Consider the following 14,538-nt stretch of genomic DNA (forward strand, 5'->3'; position numbering starts at 1 on the left):
ATGTCCCTGAGTCCCTATTTTCGGGAAAGTGAATTTGAGATTCGTTCTCCCCTTTCCTCACTTGGCTGCCTTGTGATTAACCCTGTCTCTGCTGCAATCTTGAAGTCTTGGTGTTTGGCTTTCCGGGCAATGGGCAAAAATGAACTTGGTTCGGTAACACAGGGACCCCTACGTTGGGCTTAGGGACCCGTAAAAAGCCACTGGCTTCAATCAGCACTCTTGCCTTCTTCTGAGCACTTACAGAGTAACTACTGCATAGAAAGTACTGTGCACAAAATAACCAATAACCGTTTTATAGATAAGAGAGAGAAGGTCAGTTTTACTTGAGCCAGGCTGAGGATTATTGTCGACGAAAATAATCCATAACCTATAAATGAAAATTTGGATGAGTTTATTCTGAGCTGAAATCTGAGGACCATGGCCCGGTGCCTTTCTTCCCAAAGGAAGAAAGGGCACCCAGGAAGTGAGGTATACAGAGTGGTTATATACCCTCATACAGGACGTTTCACATATGATTGAAATGTCCCTCCCACAGTAGTCACAAGATTGCCCTGTCAGCACAGCGCATGATGGACACAGCAGGTAGGGGGTCTGCTATCTCGGTGGGCGTAGCAGGAGGCGAGCCTATTGTCTCAAGCTGGATGGTCACAGGTGAGCGCAGCAATCAGTTCCTAGCCTCAGGAAAGATGCTTAATCCTTAAGGGAATGCCAACGTTGGGAGGGGGAGGGAAGTTGCACCTTTATCTCAAGGGCCTTTGCTCTTGCCATAGGGAATATCTAAAGCAGATATACAATGCATGCTCAACAGCCACGGTCAGGCCCTTTTGGAAAGACAAGGTCAGGCCGAATTAGGTTTATACCAAATGGCTTCCTCATATTCTCCAATATATGCTATTGCTTGCCATTTTTATTTGTCAGCTTCCTTTGAATGGGTCTCGAAGGATGGGGAGGGTTTTGACAAGTGGAGGGAGAGATGGGGGTCGGGGGACAGAGCACCTAAAGGGAAGAAACAGCAAGAGCAAAAGCATAAAGTTGGGAAAGTCACAACGCGTGTTTCATTTATTCATTCAACAAACATTGATGGAATGCCTAGAGTGCCAGAGAGCAGGACAGACATAGTCCTATCTTAATGGAGCTTCTGGTCTGGAGGGGAGCTAGGACATGAGCTAGTGAGCCAACAGCCAAGTGGAGGAGTGCGAAGTCCAGCCTGGCAAAAGGAAAGGACCTTGGCCAGAGGGCTGAGAAGCCCAGTCCAATGCATCCCACCAAGAGATGCTCCCTGTTCCCTGCATCCAGTGACACATTCTCAGGATCCTTTGCCCTTGACAGCCCTCAAATGCATCCCCATCCTCTTCAGTCCCCAAATGATGTGGTTTCACCCCTAAACCTCTTTGCCTTCGTCCATCCACACCATTAATCATCCATATGCGCTGAGAGGGAGATGCCTGGAGCAGCACATGCCACCATCTGGGAGTGAGGGACACAAGGGCGAGGCTTCCACCTGCTCCTAAAGACCCTCCCCTTGGAAGAGAGCAGCTGTGGGGTGCCAAGCACATTCCCCAAAGCCTCAGCAACTCTGGGTGATAACCCTCCTGGCCCTGCCCTACACATAAGCCCTCTCTTCTGAGTGACACAGTGGCCAGCTGGGCAAGGCAGAAATGTCCTGGAAATGTGGCTTTGGCTGTGTAAGTCCCCTGTCTCACACAGCCTGGGCAGCTGTGGTTCTGCAGGAGAAGGGGAAGATGGCAGGAGCCTTGAAGGTTTAGCTCAGCACTTTGACTTTATCCTGCAGACAGTTGGAATGGGAGGCAAGTGCTTGCGGGCAAGGTCAGGAGGGGTGATACTTGGGATTCATCCACGTGACAGCCATGCCTGAGGCTGCAGGAACGGAAAGGGCCAGCAAGAGAGAGAGGCTTGAGTGGGAAGAGGAAGGACCAAGACTTTTAGAGTTTTGGAGGACGAAGAGGAGCCGTCACAGATGATGAGGATCAAGGCTGTCCCAGGAGAGAAGCCCAAGGCGTCCTGCCCTACATGTGATCTACAGCATCCTCTGGGATGTCCTGGCCTGATCTGACCTGATTCCCATCCAGAGTTATAGGACCACCCGATAACCAGACCCCACCTGCACTGACACCATTTTAATGGCTTTTTTACATAATCTTGCCTTTGTCTTGTAAAGCGATAACTCACATACCTATGCTTTATAAATTTAGCCCTACCTACCTTCAACCCATGCTGCCGCTCTTCACTGCCCATGGGTCCTGTCCCCAGGCTGCTTCATGCTATTCTCTGAATAGAGGAGCACTGCTGCCAGACCTTGAGGGTCCGAGAAATCTTTCTTTCAACTCCTTGGCTTACCGAGCCCGCAGCAACAGAGGCAAAGAGCCCAGAAGAATGCCAGGGAGGAGTGAATTTCAAGATGGGGGAAGGATGAGCAATAAATGCGGAGCTTCAGAGAGACCCCGGAGGGGGAGCATTGAGAGAGAATCATTGCTTATTGGTGAATGCCCAGGGCAAGGGACGGCTCACCCGGGGAGGTGGTCCCAGCGAAGTAGACGGTTGGGTTTCTGTAGGATTCATATAAATCCCTGGGCACCTGCCCCACCGAGGGTATAAAGAAAGGGTGGGAGGTTTGGAGCCTGCCCCACTTTAGGATATTGATGTGAGAGGGACCTTCGGCATCCCTGTACGAGGAAGGGCACCAGGACCCAAAGACTACCATAGGAGCAGAGGACTCTGGCCTACACTAACAAGCTTCCATTTCCAGGGTCTCAGAGAAGATGGCGGGGTTCTCTCAGCTCTGCCAACCCTTTGAAGCCAAATGAAATGAGCTTTCCTTGCCTCTGCTTGATCAGCTTTGACAGGGGGAGGGCAGAGGGAGCTGTAGAAAGGGGAGAGTGTCCCTGAGGGTCCCACCCACCTTCACATAAAGGAGGCACTGCTCTTCAGCCCTCCCCACTCTGCTCACAGAACCTAACCCTGGAGGCAAGCCAAGAGCCAGCATGGCGAGGACTCTCTCCTGTTTGTGTCTGAGTTCCTGCCTCCTCACACATTTATCTTGTCCAAGGCTCACTTTTCCCCTTTATTCACTTATTCACGTATTCATTCATTCAGCACCTGTTAATTGAGCATCTGCTGAGGCAGGGAACTGTGCTGAGCATTGGGAACGTAGCAGTGAACAAAGCAGATGTGGACCTGCAGCCTTTGTGGTCCACGGGAGCCCCATTTATTAAAGAAACACACCCCTTCCAAACAGGTCCTTGAAACTGTAGCCAGTGCTGTGAAGGGGAAGGACAGCCGGGGGCCATGGAAGCTGCGTCAGCAGGCCTTGTCTCAGCTGAGGGTTCAGGAATTTCTCTAAAGAAGGGACCATTCAGCTGAGATCTTAAAGATGAACAGGAACTTCTCAAGTGAAGAGTAGGGGGAGAAGCACTCTAGGAATGTGCAAAGCATGTGCAAAGGAAAAGGGGTTTATCCTGTTTGAGGAGCTGAGAGCAGGCAGGTAAGTGAGCCCAAGAGTCGACTTTGGGAGGAGAGTGGTGCCAGGGCCAGCTGTCACATGGCCATAGAGGCCCTGTTAAGGGTTTTGGACTTCAGCCACTGAAGGGAACTAAGCATGTGGTAATTTAATCAGATGTCCGCTTTTAACAGGTCGTTCTGTCCGCAGCCCGGGAATAGCTTGATAGGGGCCAGTGCAAGGTGCAGGAGGCAGCTGAGAGCTGACAGGGCCGGGCGGGTGGAGCTGGAGAGAAGCACAGATTACAGCATTTAGGAGGCAAAATGGGCCTGGGTGCTCTTGTTTGTCAGTGTCCTGCTTAAAATGTACCCACAGGGGCTGGCTGAGTGGTTAAGTTTGTGCACTTTGCTGTGGCGGCCCAGGGTTTCGCTGGTTCAGATCCTGGGCTCGGACATGGCACCACTCATCAGGGCACGTTGAGGCGGCGTCCCACGTGCCACAACTAGAAGGACCCACAACTAAAATATACAACTATGTACTGGGGGAATTTGGGGAGAAATAGCAGAAAAAAAAATGTACCCGTAGAGCAGCCCACACTGTATTAGTCAGGTTAGACCAGGATGTAAAAATAAATACAGTAAAAATGAAACCGAAATGTCGGCGCCTTAGCAAAACAAAGATGTATTTCTCACTCAGGCAGTCTGAGGAGGGTGAACGGGGAGGGGGGGCTCCTCTGGTCACTTGAGGACCCGGCTGACCCATCTTAGGGTGCCACCATCCAGACACGTGGTATTCCCCAGGTCCCGAGACAAGGAAGTGACTGCAAGTAGTTTATGTGGAAGTTCTCCCAGGGAACACCAGGAAGGACCAGGGGAAGTGATACAGGAAGGGGAGTGAAGCAGGAAACGGTGCTGCGGGGCCAGCCAGCCACCGCTGCGGGCAACCCTGGGAGCCCACACCCGGGCTCAATCAACCCAGAGGGGAGGGGGGCAGTGTTTATCGCCAATCTCCGACTGTCATTGGAGGGGCACTAACTGCGGTGCCTCCTGCTTGCCTTGGGCCAATGTCTCAGGTGGGTCGTGAGCAGCCTTTGTAATGTCGAGGTGAGTGCTGACGGGGATGGGTGGCACAGAGGCCCTGCTTCACTTCCGTCCAGAGTCTGAGAGGCAGGGGAGAGAAAGAAGAGCGAGGGCGGTAAGAAGTGGGGAACTCTCAATCCCATGGCCCCAACCTACCTGGGACAGGGGCTAGGAATTGCTAGGAAGCCATGGAATATTTGGTGAGCACCACCAATTTTTTTGCCACAATATACAACCCCCAATACAGTTTGGCTGATGCAGAAGAGAATAGCACTCTATCCTTCTTAGGTAAAGATGTCATACCTCTGGTAACACAGCCTGATGGTACTTGAGCTGCCTTGGCAGCCATATCTCACTGACAGCTCCTGCCTCCTCCACTGCCTTGTTCTCTGGGTGCTCCCACAGCTGGGGGTTGAGGACAGTGCCGCTGGAGCACCACACACTCGTGCTCTCCTATGCAAATTGGGAATTTTCCTAGAGGTAGCGCACCCGCTCCCCAGAGGCCCCCTTTGCATGCTACTTTTCATGGTACTCTTAACTCCTCCAAGCCGGAGTGGACTCACCAGCACTGGGCTGAGTACCGGGACAATGCTCCTGAGGGCAGGAAGTGAAGGGGCCGGTGTACATCCCACAGCAGTGGCGGTGGGTGACTTTGTTGCCAACATGTGGAGAAGTTTGAGCTGGGTCATGACGTCCTGCTTCCTGTTGACCCCGGTCACAAGCCACACTCCAGGAGTTATGGGGGAGGGGCAGAGAAGATCTCTGCTAAATGCACTGCCAAAGACCCCACTGGAGGAGATAGGATAATGGGCCCCAAGGCCCCGCTCCTGATCGCTGCACCTGTGAATGTGTTACCTGCAAAAGGGACTTTGCAGATGTGACTACTTTAAAAATCTTGAGGTGGGGGTACTATCCTGGGTTAGCTGGGTGGGCCCGATGTAATCACACGTCCCTATAAGAGGGAGGCAGGAGGATCTGAGTCTGACAAGATGTGTGATGGAAGCAGAGGTCGGAGTGCTGCAGAGCCACGAGCCAGGGAACGCGTGTGTCCTCTAGACACTGGAGAAAGCCAGGAAGTGGCTTCTCCCCTAAACACAGCCTGCCGCCCCCTGATTTTTAGCCCCATTTCAGACTCCTGACCACCCAGGACTATGAGAGAATAAACTTGTGTTGTTTTAAGCCACTAAATTTGTGCTAGTTCTCTACAGCAGTAATAAGAAACTAATACAAATTTTCAAAATGTGCTACTAAAACTCAGGTGCAGAGATGGTATTTCTTACTGTTACGGGCGATAAAGCATCATCACTTCCTGGGAGCACGCTGTGGGCATGGCCCTGTGCTGAACTCTTTCACTGCAGCATTTCCCCGACCCCTCATGACAACCTGAGAGGTTAACTCTTCTATTCTCCCCACTTTACAGATGAGAAGACTGTGGACCCAGAAGTTAAATTAGCAGCCCAAGGTCCCAGCTGGTGTGTGGCAGGGTTGAGACCTGAACGCAGGTCATTGGTTAGGGTGTTCTTAACCACTCCGTGACATGGTTTCTTGCTGAGAAAAAGACTTGACTGTTCAGTGAAAGAAACAATAAGAGAATGGGTGGGACCTTGAAGTGGATGTGGGTGGGCAGATGGTATTCCAGGAGGGGGACAGCACAAGTAAAGGGGTAACGGTTAAGGAGTCTCCCCCAGGCAGCCTTGTCCCCGCTCTGTGGTCACTGACACAGCTGTGTGCTCAGCTGCTGTTCAAGAGGCCAGCCCGCCTTCTCCCTCGAGGCACCTGCCCCCGCCCCTCCATCCTTCAGAGGCAGAGCTCCTAACCTTCTGAACATCCCGGTCCATCGGTACATGACTCTGGGGCAAACTGAGAGGATCTGGAGACATTTTTATAGAGCCTGGCAGAAAAAAAGTTACGTCTTCTTTATCTTATATCATTATGATAAGAACGATGTAGTGCAAAGCCTTAGGAAAGATATTAAACACTGAGTTGGTATAAAACATCCAAATGAAATCTCCCAGACCTCTTAAAATGAGAGCCTTGGGCTTGCTTCCATGAACACAACTTTTTAACATCAGATTTTTTGAATGAAATAACTATGGGCCATTCCTAGTCAAGATTTTTTTTTGTAATTGAGATATAATTGACATATTGTATTAGTTTCAGAGGCGCAACGTAATGATTCAATGTATATACCTGTTGCAAAATGATCACCACAACAAGTCTAGTTAACATCTATCACTACACACATAGTTACAAATTTTTTTCTTGTGATGAGAACTTTTAAAATCCACTCTCTTTGCAACTTTCAAATATACAAAACAGTATTGTTAACAGTATTGTTATGTATGGTCGCCATGCTGTGTGGTGCATCCCCAGCACTTATTTATTTTATAACTGGAAGTTTGTACCTTTCGACCCCTTTCACCCATTTTGCCCACCCCTCACCCCTCAAGGCTCTTTAATGATCATCTCTTCAATTGTGTGATAAACATCACCCACAAAAATCTTGGCCCAAGGAGGTGATAAATTTAAAACTAATTTTTACAACTATTCAAAAATTTACAGCTGTTGAAATGGTAAGTAAAGACTCTAACACTCATCCTTTCCTTTCAATAACTGTAACCAAAATTCTTGTGATAATGACAGTAATAGGTTTAGAATCCAATCAAATTATTTTATATCAAAGCATTTTAAAACAACGTCGAAGTTGAATTTGCAGAGAGTGTATATGTGGTTAAAGCAGGCCAGCTTGGGTGCTACCAAAGGGCCGTCCACAACTAACAGGGAGCCATGTCCCCTACAGAAGACAGAGACTCCAAGCGGCCCCTGGAGCCACACCCCTCCTGGGCTCCTGGCCTCCTGCAACCCCCCAGCCCACTACTCCAGACCTGGGGCCGTGTGTCAGGCTCTGTTAGCAGCTCAGAACCCTTGTCAGCCATGCACATCGATCTGCAATAGATGTTCAGGGGTGGACACCTCCTTGGCGGGATCTCCCTCATCCTGCTCTCCATCTGTGGGTGCCCCCCTCAGGAGTGCCCAACAAGGGTCCTCTAGATGTCCCAGCCTAGAGGCTTCAGTTGCCCCAGGGCCAGCCTGAGGGCCAAGGGATGCAATATCCTTCTCCACATATATCCTATTTGTGACACAATAGAGTTTCAACCCCGTCTAGTAGAACCGTAGAACCTGATTCAGCCGGAGGAGAAAAGCCAGAAAACACTTCCCTGCCTCCTCCTCCACCACCCCTACTCCCACCTAGCCTGGGTTCAAATCCACTCTTCCACCTACAAGCTGTGTAACCTCTAGCTAGTAACTTAACCTCTCTGAGCCTCAGTCCCCACCTCTGTAAAAGGGGACAATAGCACCTATCCCATAGATTGTAGGAGGATTACACAAGGTGATGTATGTAGAATGTTGGCATAGGGACTGACACAGGAGAAGCCCTGGTCAGTGCCAGTTCTTGTCGGTCATACAGAGACTCATAGACACAGGACCACTCATGTGGTTACACACACACATGAGGATACACAGACACTGAGGCCCAAGGCCACAGTGAGCTCACACGGGGCACGCACAGGCTGCACAGATCTGAGGGCCCCCGGGAGTCTCCCTGTCCAGGCTCTTGTTCTGCTTCAGCCCCAGCCCCACGTGCTCACCTCGGGCAGGAGCTGTCTGGGTGGGGCTGGGTCTGACCTGCTCTTCTGGGAGAGTTGGCAGCATCAAAGGGATCACTGTAAGCTCCTCCCCACTTTGATATGCCGAAGGAGGGGCCCTGGCCTGGTTCCCACAGGCTTTCGGAGGCCTGAGCTCCAGGCATGAAAGCCCACTGCCCCACCCTTCAGTTTTTGATCTGGAGAGCAGAGGTAGGAGGTGGAGCCAGGAAAGGATTTGTCATCCACAATCCACAAACACACAGACATACCCACAGAGACACAAGCAGATGGGACACAAATGCACCTGCGTTATGCCTGGCAGGGATGGGACTTGGCCACCTCCTAAATCCAAATCCTCTGACTCCAAATTCAGTGCTTTTTACTCTATGCCATGCCGCATTAGCACTATCTCCAACACAACCAGCACCACCACCATCCCCGCTGTGAGCAATATCCCCACCACCATCACTACCACATCACCAGCATTACTGCCATCCTCACCACCACCACCATCACCATCACCATCACCAGCATCACCACCACCACCATCACCATCACCAGCATCACCACCACCCCCACCACCAACATTGCCATCACCAGCATCAGCACCACCACCACCATCACCATCACCATCACCATCACCACCACCACCACCACCATCACCATCACCAGCATCAGCACCACCACCACCACCACCATCACCATCACCATCACCACCACCACCACCACCACCACCATCACCATCACCAGCATCAGCACCACCACCACCACCACCACCATCACCATCACCAGCATCAGCACCACCACCACCACCACCACCATCACCATCACCAGCATCAGCACCACCCCCACCACCAACATTGCCATCACCATCACCACCGCCAGCAGCACCTTCACCTGCATCAGTGCCATCAGCACCTCTATCACCTTTACCTCCAGCAGCAGCATCCCCGCCTCCACCATTATCACCCCCATTATGGCCACTACGCTGCCATCGCTTCATCGTTATACCATCTGAACTGATAGAGGAGACCTCTTCGACACTGATACAACATGGAGGAAAGACTCGATGGGAAGGGCAGAAGGAAGACGACATGCTTCCTAGGAGCCCAGGGGACAAGGCCCAGAAGCACAGCCCTCTGCAGCAGGCCTGGATTCTCCCAAACACCCACCCTACTGGAGACAGTGTCTCACAGCTGTGTCTCAGCTTCCTTGCCCTCTCTTTCCCATCCCCCCGCCCCCCTCCCACGCCCACAGAGAACTGGTCCCCACCAGGTGCAGCCTTCGTGGTTTCCCAGCACCAGAGACGGCTGTGGAGAGAAACCCAGGAGAGGTGAGGAGGGGAGGGGCAGAACCCTGGCTGCACCCATGGGATTGGCCAACCTGCGCCCTCTCTGCCAGCACCTGACTAGAAGGTTTCTCAAAGAGACAGTGACCTTAGCCACCACCCTGAGCTCTGCCCATCTCAGCCATGAGGTGGGCACCCCGCATGCAGAGTGGGCCACAGGGGCCATCCTTGAGGCAGTGGTGAGGTGGGAGGAGGCCACCGGGCCCCGAGGGGGCCACAATGGACAAGTTCCGGATGATCTTCCAGTTCCTGCAGTCCAACCAAGAGTCCTTCATGAATGGCATCTGCGGCATCATGGCGCTGGCCAGCGCCCAGATGTACTCTGCCTTCGACTTCAACTGCCCCTGCCTGCCGGGCTACAACGCTGCCTACAGTGCTGGCATCCTGCTGGCACCACCCCTCGTGCTCTTTCTGCTCGGTCTGGTCATGAACAACAACGTGTCCATGCTGGCAGAGGAGTGGAAGCGGCCGCCGGGCCGCCGGGCCAAGGACCCTGCCGTGTTGCGCTATATGTTCTGTTCCATGGCCCAGCGAGCCCTCATTGCACCCGTCATCTGGGTGGCTGTCACCTTGCTCGATGGCAAGTGCTTCCTCTGCGCCTTCTGCACTGCCGTGCCAGTGACTGTGCTGGGCAATGGCAGCCTGGCACCCGGCCTGCCTCCACCCGAGCTCGCCCGCCTGCTGGCCCGGGTGCCCTGCCCCGAGATCTACGACGGCGACTGGCTGCTGGCCCGTGAGGTGGCCGTGCGCTACCTGCGCTGCATCTCCCAGGTGAGGGGGCCAGATGACCTTGGGCTGGGTCTCCCCTCCCAGACCAGAGTCCCTCTGGAAGGGCCCAATCCCCTTACCTCTAGAAACGGGGTTCCTCAGGGCACAGTCATGTTTCCCCAACAGATGGGGACTCCCCAGACAAGTCTGGGTCTCCCCGCTCAGACAGAGCTCTGTGGGGCAGGAGCATATTTTCCTGACTGAGGTGGGGGCTTCTGAAGGCAGAGCCACATATCTTCCCTCAGATCAGTGCCACCTGGAGAAAGCGCCGTGGCTACCTTAGTCCAGAGGACCGTGCCCTGTCCTGAGGCTCCCAGAGAGGACCCAACAGCTCAGCCAGCCCCACATCTTCCATCCTGAGCTCCAGCATGGAAGCCTGGGGGAATTTGCATCCTTTTCCTCTTCCAGGTCTAGGCAGTGGTGAGGCTGGTGGATGGCTGGGCCATTTGGGTACATTTCCCTGGCAAATGCCCCCAGCTGATGCCTCCCTGCTGGGGGAGCGGGAGCTCAGGGTCTGGGTGCCCCTGAAAGGGAGGGCTTGTGTGAGGGGGTGCATTGTTGGGATGTGCCCTAAAGGCAGGGTTGGAGGGCCCACTGACGGGAACTCCAGAGCTCGGGTCCTCCCCAGCTCCACCCCCACATCCTCTGCCCCTCTGGGCCCTCACTCATGGGAGCCGCTCAGGCCTCCCCTTCAGTCATTGCAGCATGGGGAGGCCAGCCCGGGCAGCATCCCTTGCAAACTGTGGACCGGGGGCTGTCAGGGGAGGCAGAGGGGGCGCTGGACCTGCCCTGCAAGAACTAGAGGAACATATACACTCTGCTCTGGCCAGTCCAGACACCCTGGCCACCCCCTCCAGCCCAGAACTCTCTCCCGTGGGGCCTGTATCACCGCCAGACGCCCTGTGTGAGTTTCACACTCTGAGTGTCCAATCTGAACGCTGTGTCACTCCCAAACCTGAGCCTCCTCTCCCATGGGCCTCAGGGCCTGGGGCAGCTGTCCCTCTACTTGATCTGTAAACATCTTTAGCATCATATCGGAAGCTAAAAGGGCCCCCAGTGGACAGCCACCTGGCCTATAGACATGTTTCATTTGGCCCTCAGAGTGTGAATTTGAAATTCAATTTTAGAATTAGTTAGCATCATCTAAAGCCAGAAATTTTCACATACAAATCAGATTTCCAGCTTTACCTGAAACATCGGGAGATCCAGCCCCACAGTGCTCACATTTCCTCATTAAGCAGCTTTGGGTGTGCCCCCGCAAACTGAGCACATGCTCTGCGGCCCCCCACTTGGTGTCTGCTCTGCCCTTACGCACTGGCCCCCATCACACGCTTTTGGGTTTGCTCCTTGTCCACCATCCTGATCTGGCCAAATGCTTCTCTGTGCAGCTGGGGCTGACCCTGAAGCGCAGGCTGAGGGAGCATTCTGCCCTACGCCCCACAGGGAGTTATTGGCAGAACAGAGCTAGCCCCCAAGCATCCAGTGCTTCTCAGCACAGAGTTTGAGTGACCATCGGATTTGTCTCGGTGACCCCTGAGGGCACAGCTCGGAGCCCACACAGAGGAGGTTTCATTTAGGGCTGGCGACTGAAAGGCAGACAGTACCAGGAGCCAAAGGAGAGGTACAGAACTCAGAGCAGGAAGGGCCACTACGGTCTGGGAGGTCAAGGAAGGCTTCCTTGAGAGAGGTGAGGTCAGCGAGGGCCCATTGGGGTAATAACAATGGCTAACAGCTGCTAACCACTAACTATGTCCCAGGCACTACGGCACATTTACTGTCACAGTTAGTACTCACAGCAACTGTAACTATCTCTATCACTAGCCCCATTTTATGGGTGGGGAAACTGAGGCACAGAAAAGTCAGGGACCTTGCTCCAGCCAACTAGTAAGTAGTGGAGCTAGGATTCAAACCCAGGCAGCCTAATCCAGGGTCTGCCCAGTTGACTCCTGTGTGTTGAGTGTGAGGCCTACACTTGGGCCTTTTACTCACATGATCTCATTTGCATGAGATGGTATTTCTGTGCCCGTTTTACAGAAGAGGAAATGGAGGCCAAGAAGTGAAGTCATGGGGCTGGCCCTGTGGCTGAGTGGTTAAGTTCACGCGCTCCGCTGCAGGCGGCCCAGTGTTTCGTTGGTTCAAATCCTGGGCGCGGACATGTCACTGCTCATCAAACCACGCTGAGGCAGCGTCCCACATGCCACAACTAGAAGGACCCACAACGAAGAATATACAACTATGTACCGGGGAGCTTTGGGGAGAAAAAGGAAAAAATAAAATCTTTAAAAAAAAAAAAAAGTGAAGTCACTTGCCCAGTTGGTACTCTTTTCCCTAAAGGCCCTGCTGTAAAGAGTGCTTTGTAGGGTCTGGACAGGCTTAGGAGGCCAGAGGGCAGTGTCTCGCTGACTCTCTCTTCTCTCCCCTGCAGGCCCTTGGCTGGTCCTTCGTGCTGCTGACCACACTGCTGGCATTCATCGTGCGCTCTGTGCGGCCCTGCTTCACGCAGGCTGCCTTCCTCAAAAGCAAGTACTGGTCCCACTATATTGACATCGAGCGCAAGCTCTTTGATGAGACATGTACGGAGCATGCCAGGGCCTTCGCCAAGGTCTGTATCCAGCAGTTCTTCGAGGCCATGAACCATGACCTGGAGCTGGGTCACGCCCACGGGGCCCTGGCCGCAACCCCTGCTAGCTCTGCTGTCCCGGCTACCACCAAAGGTGCTGAGGAGGAGAAGGAGAAGCTGCGCGGCATCACCGATCAAGGCACTATGAACAGGCTGCTCACGAGCTGGCACAAGTGCAAGCCGCCCCTGCGGCTGGGCCAGGAGAAGCCGCTGATGGGCAACGGCTGGGCTGCGGGAGGGCCCCGGCTTCCACGTAAGGAGGTGGCCACCTACGTCAGCAAAGTGTGAGCCGTGGCCAGGTGAAGAGGCAGGAATGGGGCTGTGCGCCCGCAACCCCTCAGACCCCCAGACCAGCTGGAACAATGAAGGCTGCAGGTGTTGGGCGGTAGGCCCCTGCATGAGCAGACCCACATGCCCATGTATTCACCTGCCCATTGAGGCAGGAAATTTGCCTCCAGCTGCCCTGGATGGCCCTGGGGCAGCGGGGCCATGAGCAGTATTTGTCAGAGGGTTCAGACCTGGCTTGGAGGGGACAAGCTCCCATCTGCCCAGCCCCTCCCAGCCACTTCACCCCTGCCCTGGCGTCCACTCTCGTCTGGGACTTTTTAGTACCTCTAAAAGGCCCAGAGATTGGGTGGGGGAGGTGCATCCAGCCGTCTCATGAAGCAAGAATCCTCTAATTTTGGCCAGTCTCCTGAGAGAGGCTGAGTGGGCTAAGGTGGGCCATAAGGACGTGACACCCAGCTTCACCTGGTGTGACACGCCTGGGTTGACAGGTGACGAGACAAGATGGCAGAAGTTAGGTCCATTCGGGAGAAGCCAGGTGTGTGGTCACCATGGAGGTCACTCAACAGTTGTCAAAGTGGACCTCACATTTATTTAGCACCAAACACAAAAGGCCTCCTGTGCCAGTCTGTTTGGACTGCTGCCACAAAATGCCACAGACTCGGTAGGTTATAAGCAACGAAAACTCGTTTCTCACAATTGTGGAGGCTGGGAGTCCAGGATCAGGGAGCTGGCCTGTTGAGTTCTGGCGGAGGCCTTCTTCCTGCTCCACAGCCAGGTCCTCTCACTGCGTCCTCACACAGCAGACAGACAGGGCTAGGGATCTGAGAGAGACGGGGCTAGGGATCTCTCTGCAGCCTCTTTAATAAGGTGCTAATCTCATTCATGAGGGCTCTGCCCTCACAACTAAGCACCTCTCAAAGGCCCCGCCTCCTAATATCAGCACATTTAGGGGTTAGGATTTCAACCTGTGAATTTGGAGCCGACTCATTCACACCACAGCACGTGTCACGGAAGGACGCTGGAGACCACCCTAACACTCCCCTTACATCCGGGTCTCAGGGGAAAATCAGACCACCCTCAGGGCTCGAGCAGTTAGAAACAGATTCATTTTCTCAAACACCCCACCCCCTGGGGAGGGAGCTCCAAGTCTAAGAGGCTCTGCCCTGAGGTGGAGATGACGGTGGAGGGTGTGAGAGGAGGTAACTAGAGCGGAAACAGCTCAAGACTCCAGAGACAGAACTGGGTCAAATGCTGGCTCTACCACTTTCCAAACTGTGTCCCTTGGGCCAGTTGCTTCATTTCCTGTGCCTCAGTTTCCTCATCTCTACAGT

The 14,538-nt window shown here is 53.5% G+C and overlaps 1 protein-coding gene across 1 annotated transcript; it reads left to right on the plus strand.

Annotated features, from left to right (window-relative positions):
• The first annotated feature begins 9,608 nt into the window (after positions 1-9,608).
• CALHM1 (calcium homeostasis modulator 1) lies at positions 9,609-13,340 on the plus strand. Its single transcript, XM_008542567.2, has 2 exons — positions 9,609-10,302; positions 12,725-13,340. The coding sequence occupies exons 1-2, from the start codon at positions 9,751-9,753 to the stop codon at positions 13,205-13,207; spliced, it is 1,035 nt and encodes a 344-aa protein (XP_008540789.1). The 5' UTR covers positions 9,609-9,750; the 3' UTR covers positions 13,208-13,340.
• The last annotated feature ends 1,198 nt before the right edge of the window (positions 13,341-14,538 follow it).

This window comes from Equus przewalskii, chromosome 1, assembly GCF_037783145.1.
Source record: "Equus przewalskii isolate Varuska chromosome 1, EquPr2, whole genome shotgun sequence".
Classification (NCBI taxonomy): domain Eukaryota; kingdom Metazoa; phylum Chordata; class Mammalia; order Perissodactyla; family Equidae; genus Equus; species Equus przewalskii.

What these genes read in the sequence shown, in the direction of transcription:
- CALHM1 (XM_008542567.2), top strand. Translation starts at nt 9,751, where the DNA reads ATGGACAAGTTCCGGATGATCTTCCAGTTCCTGCAGTCCAACCAAGAG. An exon ending in ACCTGCGCTGCATCTCCCAG is followed by an intron (nt 10,303 to 12,724) that starts GTGAGGGGGCCA and finishes TCTCCCCTGCAG; the next exon opens with GCCCTTGGCTGGTCCTTCGT.